The sequence below is a fragment of the Onychostoma macrolepis genome, chromosome 11, assembly GCF_012432095.1.
Source record: "Onychostoma macrolepis isolate SWU-2019 chromosome 11, ASM1243209v1, whole genome shotgun sequence".
Lineage (NCBI taxonomy): Eukaryota > Metazoa > Chordata > Actinopteri > Cypriniformes > Cyprinidae > Onychostoma > Onychostoma macrolepis.
In genome coordinates, this window is record NC_081165.1 from 8,173,843 (window position 1) to 8,182,746 (window position 8,904).

Consider the following 8,904-nt stretch of genomic DNA (forward strand, 5'->3'; position numbering starts at 1 on the left):
CCTCCAGATGACATGTATTTCAGCAGGACAATGCAAAACTACATACTGCAGCTATTACAACAGCATGACTTCGTAGTCCAGATCTTTCACCTATAGAGAACATTTGGCGCATCATTAAACGAAAAATACATCAAACACGACCACAAACTTTTTAACAGCAGCTGGAAACCTATATCAGGCAAGAATGGGACCAAACTCCAACACCAAAACTCATAACCTCGATGCCCAGATGTCTTCAAACTGTTTTGAAAAGAAGAGGAGATGCTACACCATGGTAAACATGCCCCCGTCCCAACTATTTTGAGACCTGTAGCAGGCATCAAATTTGAAATGAGCTCATTTTGTGTATAAAATTGTAAAATTGATCAGTTTAAACCTTTGTTATGTTCTCTATGTTCTATTGTGAATAAAATATTGGCTCATGTGATTTGAAAGTCTTTTAGTTTTCATTTTATTCAAATTTAAAAAATGTCCCAACATTTCCAGAATTCGGGTTGTATACTTGCATGGATTTAAAACAAAGAACAAAACAAGACAATTGTTGGAAGCCAAAACCATAATTGAAAGAAAATATATATATTAATTGCAGAGCTCTAGTCAACTACACAAGCTATTCAGATTATTATATAATCACAAGCACAGTGATACCAGCAATGCTCTTTGTGCTGCATTTGTGTGTAAGAATGTTACTTTTTTGTTTGAATGATTCCTGGCAGTACTATAGTCCCAAATGCAGCTTGTTATAAGATGAGTAAGACAGTGGTTTCTATTTATACACTGGTTTGCAGCGCTGCAGCGGAACGGAGCAGAGGCCAGGAAAAAAAAAAAAAAAAAGTGCTTGCATGCAGCCTGTGAGGAGAATTTGTGCCTTTTTACTTCACCTTCCTCTTCCTGCACTCGAGTTGAACAGCACATTCACACGTGGCTTGAGGGGCGGTCTCAAATAACTGCAGCCCATCTGAAGTGTGAAAACGGTGGAAGCCAACTTTAAATATTTCTTGAAAAAGCAAGTGCATTTCGCAGACGGCCAAAGGAAGTCACCCAGATGGTTCAGAGTGATTGTTGTACATATTTAACTTTTGCCTATTAAAAAAAAATGAATACTGAAAGTGCCTATTGTAGCAACTTTATACAGCATTCTATCACCTATTGTAGCAAAGGTTAAATGATAAAAGGAGTTCACTCAAAAAGGAAAATGTATTTTGTAATTTACTCAGCTTCAGACCTAAATGAGTTTGTTTCTTCATCAGATCAAATTTTGAGAATGCAGTGAATGGGTGCCGTCAGAATTAGAGTTCAAACAGCTGATAAAAACATCACAATAATCCACAAGTAATCCACACCACTCCAGTCCATCAATTAGCATCTTAAAACGGGAAAAGCTGCAAAAGAAATTCCTCATTACGTTTTAATTTTAAAACGTTGCTTCTGGCTAAATGAGTCCTCCATCCATAATACTGCTTTCTCCAGTGAAAAGATCATCTTGTCTGAAACAGGAGAGATATATGCACAGATCAAGCACTGTTCACAAGTGTTATTATGGATTATAGACTCACATTTTGGCAAGATGCAAAGGTTTTGAAGTTAGAACGATGATGAATTTGTTTCTTACAAACACAAAGCTTTTGACTTCACAAGACATTAATTGATGGTGGATTATTGTGATGTTTTTATCAGCTGTTTGGACTCTTTTTCTGACGGCACCCATTCACTGCAGAGAATCCACTGGTGAGCAAGTGATGCAATGCTACATTTCTCCAAATCTGATCCGATGACAACAAACTCATCTGCATCTTGGATGGCCAGAGGGTGAGTATTTGTTTATTTTTTTTAGTAAATTTCACACATTTCAGACTCAGGTCAATTTGTCCTGTCAAATATCCAGATATATGTCAGCAAAATGGCGCTAGCAACGGGTTCTATTCCCAGGGAATTCATGGGAAAGCAATGTAAACTGCTTTGTGTAAAAGTGTCTTAGAAATACACAAATGTAAATTTTAAAATTGCTCTATAACATGTTTTCTAACTTCCCTTTAAAAAAAAAAATGCCAGTATAACCATAATTTCTACCAAAATACCTTACAGTGGTTATTTTATTTAAACTAACTTGGTATTAGCCAGTCATAAAAATGTTTAAAACAAAAAAGGGGATATCTGTACACTATGCGATTAATAATTTATTTATACATCTTGTTTGTTTTGCAGTACGTTAGCGGTAACAGTAACGGTGTTTTGGTGTAAACTATGGTAACCAAGGGAAAACCCGGTAGGGTCATGAAAAGGATATCCTGCAAAAACCCATCTCTAAGTTACTTAACAAGTGTAAACTGCCTTTAAAGGATGCACAACACATCTCTGGCATGTTTTATTTTTTATTATTAATACTATTCTAATGGGAGAAGATGCGGACTCTCAGAACTTCAGATGGTGTACATTATGACAGTTTCCTTTCGTCAAGTTCACATTAAAGCTCAAAATCAAACCTCACAGACAACAAACTAGCTAACAGGCGAGTAGCAAAACACGAAACAAATTAATTGTGATCATCATTTCCTAACTTTATAAGCGGTAAGATATCGGCAGTTCAACATCACTATATGAAATATTCAGCGATTTACCTCAGCAACACAAGTCTTTAGTCGTGATTGATTTCTTGCATAACAATAAGCTAAAAAGAGTATAAAATATAGTATTCTTACCTTGCAGCAGTATAAGAGTTCATAAAACACGACAATACACTTTCTTCGCCGCTCAAAATGTGTTTAGTGTGATGTCGCGCTTCTCTTCAGTCAGAGCAAAGTCGGTCAAGACTCGAGCAGCATCCGATGACTTTATTTTGCCGCTTTTCACACTTTCGCCAAGCGCTACAAAAGACACTCGCGCTGCGCAGGGACGCTCCTATTGGCTGGTTGAGGCGCACCGCGACATGACAGCGGCGTTTGATTGGTTGGCCTCGCAGTACGTCACTAGAAATATGTTTCAAGCGTCCAATAGTTATGCAGACCTTTTTAAATACTATCTATCTAAAACTATACATCTTTTTTTGTGAATGTGTTTGTTCTCAAACTTTTTGAAATTAGTTATTTGTAAGAGTTATTTCTGAAAAAGTAATTATTTCTCAAATTCTCATTTTCAGTACATTGTTATTTTTTTTAATCATACGATTGTTTTATACACAAATACAAATTTAGGGAGTAAGAAGAACCCGCTACTACTGATTTTCTGGTAGACTATAAATCCTATGTTTTGTCTTTGATGGGCATAAAGAATTAAAAATCTTTGAAAAGCCAAAAATCACTTTAAATGTTTATCGTTGTATTTTTTCCCCTGGTATTACGTTTTGGCTATTTATTGTATTATTTTTATGATACGTCTCATTTTCTATTGTTCTTGTTGTTCTGTACATGTTTATACAATTGCATGTAATATACGTTGTTTGGCACAAATTTAAAAAACGATGTGCGTTAAAGAGGAACAAATTAAATGTTGACTTAACATTTTTATTAATAATAATGCCCCTTTTACTTTCTGTTCATGCCATCAAAATGCTCTATATTTATCAGTTCATGTTAAATGCATAAGTTATTAAGAGACATTATGAGTTTAGTGCACTATGACTTTATTCTGGTACAGAAGTTAATAAGTGCAGAGCAAGAGAACTGGGAATCAGTAAAGCCATAAAAAGCCATTTAGATTATCGACTGCCAGTCTGCAGCAACTCTCTTCAAATATATATTTAAGTAACTTCATTAAATAGTCATATTCCTACACATCAGAAAATCACATGCAAGGAAAACTCTAAAGCAATTCAATTCAACTCCCTTTCAGATTGGCATAGCAGTACGGTTGTAAATGCCAGATCTTCACAGTTTGCTGATCAGTCTTTCAGAATGAGTGGGGCTTTGACTTGGGCAGCAACCTCTGCACCCATGAGCTCCTCCACTATAGTCAAGGCAAACTCAAAGCTGGTTCCTGGCCCTCTGCTGGTGATCAGGTTACCATCCTTCTGAACACGAGCCTCTGAATATTTATAATGATCTGGGGGAAGAATACAAAATAATTCATATGGCTAAAGATATCACCACAGTCGACAAATGCAATCTTTATTTTTCGTTCTCCTGCAGCGAAACGAATCACAAAACACAATACAGTGTAGCTTAATTATGTAATTAATTAAGAAATCCTGAATGACCTACAACATAGCTAGAGATACATAGAACATACATATCCACTGTGTTTAATGAAATGCAAAAGTAATGTCCACCACAATTTCTATATAAAGTCAGCTTTTTAAAACAAAGAAAAGAAGCAGGAAGAAGACTAGTATGCGCGTTTTGAAATAAGGGGGAAACTCCAAAGATTAAATCTTTGGAAAGATTTGAAACATGTGACATTATAAACGCGCACATCAACCCGATCACTTTATTTAGCGTTCATCTAAACACCAAGTTTGGATTCATCAATCGGAATGATTTAGTTCCAACTGGAACAAAAGGTGTCCATGTAAACATAGCTATTGTGTACCCTCTGTTGGATGTTTATTGTGTGTTCTTTTCCATGACATGCCCCTCAAGTATGCAAGTTTCTATCACTGACATTAAAGGCCTGTGAGAAAAATACTAGGTATATGCAGAGACATTACCACCAGCCATCATCTTGTCCTTGGCACCTGGATGGGTGGTAACTGTGCTGCCATATGCGATACCGTGAGCCAAGAGTGCCGTCGGGCCTGCAACAGGTCAGAAAATTTCATTAAGTTAGACAATTTTACCTTATAAAAGCAGAAAAGTGTGATACAAATCCTGTGATTCTTATTTGTGCTTAGTATAGCATCACTATACTTGAGTAAAGAATTTGAACAACACTGTTTGGTGTGTAAAACTCCAATCACATTTTCTTCAGAAAAATGTGCAAACCTAGTTATTTTTAATATAAAGCTCTTGCTGAAGTCAAACCGTGCATGATTCAGTGCCAGTGCCTGGAAGGGGTAAAGTGACTTTTACGTTGTGTAATCATATCGCTACCAGCCAAACATCAATATACTGTTATCTAAAATAAACCAGGTATACAATTTCCAACTAATTCTGCAATCTGCATTGGAAGGAGGAACGGAAGAAAGTAAAAATAGGGATCTAAAAATAACGGGGTTTGGCTGCATTATCATTGGCAGTGCCCTGGCTGTGCACTGAGCTCATCTGAACATTAATGAAAAGAGAGCTCTTAACTATTGATTGTGCACCCTGGCAGACGCCCAGTGCGGTCTAGTGATTACACTTTCTCTGGCAGGACGTTTATGGGCCAATCTATTCCTTGCATCTACTGTTACAGGTCTAGCTTGTGAAAAGCTCAGTCCACAAAAGGAAATAAAAGAAAGGCAAGTATAAAGGGCCTTTATGCCTCAATCACAGTCTTTTGTTTCAGAACATTTACCAGTAACATATAATCCAAGTAAATATGCCTTTAAATTTCACGTTGATTAACAATTCTCATTCCTGTGTTCATGTATTTTCTTTTGAAAATGTCGTTATGTCATAACCCTTCAAAACTGTAGCTCTCTTCTTCCTATGGCTAGTCATTGGCAGGTGGCATTAGAAAAATGTATATTCTAGAATAGACAAAAAAAAAAGGTATATACCGCTGGTCAGCAGATGTAATCAGTGTAATTTAAGTGTTACTGAGTACTATTATAGTTTTTTATTAATATTTTAAATTAGCTTTTATTTTATATATTTTTATTATTTTAATTTTAGTTAAAGTTTTAGCCATTTTTTAAAGTGTTTTTGTCATTTTATTATTAATGTCATTTTATAATTAAACTAAATGCAACTAACTAAAATAAAACAAGTTAAAATTTTACAAGGTTTACAAGCTGTCAAATGATTAATCGTATCCAAAATACGTTTGTCTACATAAAATATGTATGTGCACTGTATATATTTATTATGTATATATAAATACAAACACGTGTATATATATATATATATATATATATATATATATATATATATATATATATATATATATATATATATATATATAAAATCTAATAATATGAATATATAAATGTATATACATGTAAATATTTTTAAAATATATACTGTGTGTGTGTGTATTTATATATACACATAATAAATAAACAAAGTACACATACATATATTATGTAAACAAAAACTTTTATTTTGGATGCGGTTAATCATTTGACAGTACTAATTTTATATATAAAATTAGTATTAGTATGGATAATTAAAATTAAATTATTATTTCATTTTTTTATGGTTTTAGTTAACTAAAATTATAGAATTACCCTGAATGCCATGAGTGTTTTTTACTGATGTTAAAAGGCCACTAGAAGTTTAGTCGGTCAACTTCTAGAAGTACACCAGCGTATGCATATGCAAAGCTAATTAGACATGGATAAGGATTTCGAGTTTGCCAGTGTAATTACCCAAGGAATTACGGATGCCAATTTATTTTTGACAATCTGATCGTGCATTCTGAATCTACAGACAAAGACTCGGTTTCGAAGGTACTCCACGGCACTAAAAGAAGTCATTTCCTGTTCATTAGAGATCCCTATGGGGACATCTGCCGTTTTCTGGGACGCCTTCCGCTCTCCTCTGCTCTCTACGGCCACATGGGCTCACTGTCCTCATTCACCACGTCCTTCACGAGCCCTTGAATGGCAAAGCTGATAGCACACATCTCTGCATTCAATACACCCACAAATGAAGACGGACGTGCTTAATACTGGCAATTATTACAACTCATTATCCTCATAATTTGTATTTCAGATTTGTAGTTTTACAGATCTGCAGTCATAATTGTAATCCATTGAGCCATGAGCATCATATTGACATGCCACACATCGGAAAGAAATCTTACAGAAATTATCCAGACGGTTCAGGTGTACAAACGGGGGCAAAGGCCCGCTGGGGGAAAAATTACCAAAGGCCCTCTGGGAAATTCATACAGGAGAGAAAAGGTAATATATGGCTTCTATTGCTGACATTTTGCCTAATGGAGCAGCACTGAAAGAGTTGAAATAAATGCGGTTTATCCAGGGAAAGGTTAATGTGTGCACAGAGGTCACGATATGAAGATTACCTGCACAGATTGCAGCGATCAGACCCTTTCTGCCCTCCTGGTCCTTCAACACCTCTTTCACGGCAGGAGACTACAACACACACACACATACACACACACATATAACATGCCATTACTGAAATCACTGTCACACTGGCACAACACCTCTTCGATTTACATAATTATGCAATGTTTGCATTTCACAATACGAGTGCATTTCTAACCTCAGCAGATGACGCAAAGATGTTTTCTATTTATTTGAGGGACGCGGCATTATGTTATACAAGATGCTCATGGTGTGAGAGCTCTCATATGGAATCCGCTCAACTGTAAAACACACATAATTAAAGCAAAGTCGTACCTCAGAAAGGTTTTGAGCTCCAAGCAAACCTCCAGGCAGAAGTACGACATCATACGGACCCTGTCAGGAAAATGACATTCATCTACATTAAGGTGCAAACAGGGGTGTTTTGATTATGTTTGATAATCAAGGATGTTTCCTTACTATAGCTGATGTGCATATGTTGGTATCAAGGTTTTGGATGTGATCAATTGAACATATTTATAGAAGTCTAGCTTCATTGAGTTTTATTAGCAATGCATTATTCGGCCAGTGGATGGAGACAGCACTCCATTCACCTTCAGCTTCAACTTCATTCAGCACAAATTAGTTCTAATCAACTTGAACTCATGAGGAGCTGGTTAAAGCCAAACCTGTTTGCGGGCGTCCTCTAGGCTGGAGTCTGGGCAGATCATGACATCGCGGCTGCACTGCACCGGCTCTTTACCCGCCAGACCTGCCAATGTAACAGCAATCTATGGGAGAAAGGAAAAAAACATCAATGAAATGAGCATATCTGCTTTGTGTGTGTGTGTGTGTCCGCGTGAGATATATATATATATATATATATACACACACACACACACACACACACACACACATATATATATCATTTCATATACACACATATATAATACATCTATACATATGTGCTAAAACACAAGTAGGCCTATATAAAAACAGTAATATCATGAAAAATTATTACAGTTGAAAATAGCTGCTTCCTATTTTATTATGTTTTAAAATGTAATTCATTCCTGTGAAGCAAAACTGAATTTTCAGCATCATTAGTCACATGGTCCTTCTGAAATCATTCTAATATTCTAAATATTTGCTGCTCGAGAAACATTTCTTATTGTTATGAATTAAGTTTCAGGATTCTATGATGAATAGAAAGATCAAAAACAGCATGTATTTGAAATAGGAATGTTTTGCAACATTATAAATGTATTTGTTGTCATCCTTACTAAATAAAAGCATTAAGTTCTCTCGAAAAACTACGTGTGAAATCTCTGATTATGTAAAGTCAGAGTCCAGTTGACTCTGTGCTGCAGAGCAGCAAACTTTGGCATTTACACACTGGCAGCTCAGAGTCTGGCAGCAGTATGTGACCATATACTGCTGCGCATTCAACAGACACCGATCTCTGCACTCACTTTACAAATACAAATGCAGAAATTCAGATAATGCATAATATATGCCCCGCACACATAACTAGTTGCCTACAGACTTGCACACAGCAGCACTGCATTTGCGCGAAGCTCCACAGCTCAATGTAAGAGTGCTGTACAGACCCCCGCTCTGCGCATGACATCCACCGGGACCACCGTCTCCATCTCCTCCGCGCCCTTCGCCAGAATCACTAGAGCTCTTTTACCAGCCATGACTGCGAGTCTGAGGCCTGGGACTGTCTGCAACGCAATATAACCCCACTCACACACGACACATTTATTATAAAGGGTGTTTCCGGGTCTGGTTAC

The 8,904-nt window shown here is 36.3% G+C and overlaps 2 protein-coding genes across 6 annotated transcripts in view; both read right to left on the reverse strand.

The window, feature by feature from the left end:
- The window catches only part of kcnab2a (potassium voltage-gated channel subfamily A regulatory beta subunit 2a), a 140,265-nt gene extending 137,294 nt beyond the window's left edge, over positions 1–2,971 (reverse strand). Inside the window, exon 1 of one of the 5 annotated variants that reach the window (XM_058791616.1) lies at positions 2,700–2,971. The gene's annotated coding sequence lies outside the window, so the exon portion shown is untranslated. The remainder of the gene's footprint in view (positions 1–2,699) is intronic. The other 4 variants (XM_058791617.1, XM_058791612.1, XM_058791610.1 and 1 more) reach the window with 4 other exon arrangements.
- Positions 2,972–3,602: 631 nt separating this feature from the next.
- On the reverse strand, positions 3,603–8,904 carry park7 (parkinson protein 7). Its single transcript, XM_058791619.1, has 6 exons — positions 8,719–8,904; positions 7,798–7,899; positions 7,445–7,504; positions 7,105–7,174; positions 4,643–4,729; positions 3,603–4,038 (listed from the first exon to the last, which is right to left on the reverse strand). The coding sequence occupies exons 1-6, from the start codon at positions 8,806–8,808 to the stop codon at positions 3,878–3,880; spliced, it is 570 nt and encodes a 189-aa protein (XP_058647602.1). The 5' UTR covers positions 8,809–8,904; the 3' UTR covers positions 3,603–3,877.

Bases quoted from the DNA above. Each gene is read 5' to 3' on its own strand.
- park7 (XM_058791619.1), bottom strand. From the start codon at position 8,808: ATGGCTGGTAAAAGAGCTCTAGTGATTCTGGCGAAGGGCGCGGAGGAG. The intron at 7,505-7,797 runs GTTTGGCTTTAA...TTTTCCTGACAG, and splicing joins TAGAGGACGCCCGCAAACAG to GGTCCGTATGATGTCGTACT. The intron at 7,175-7,444 runs GTACGACTTTGC...TGTGTGTTGTAG, and splicing joins GAGCTCAAAACCTTTCTGAG to TCTCCTGCCGTGAAAGAGGT.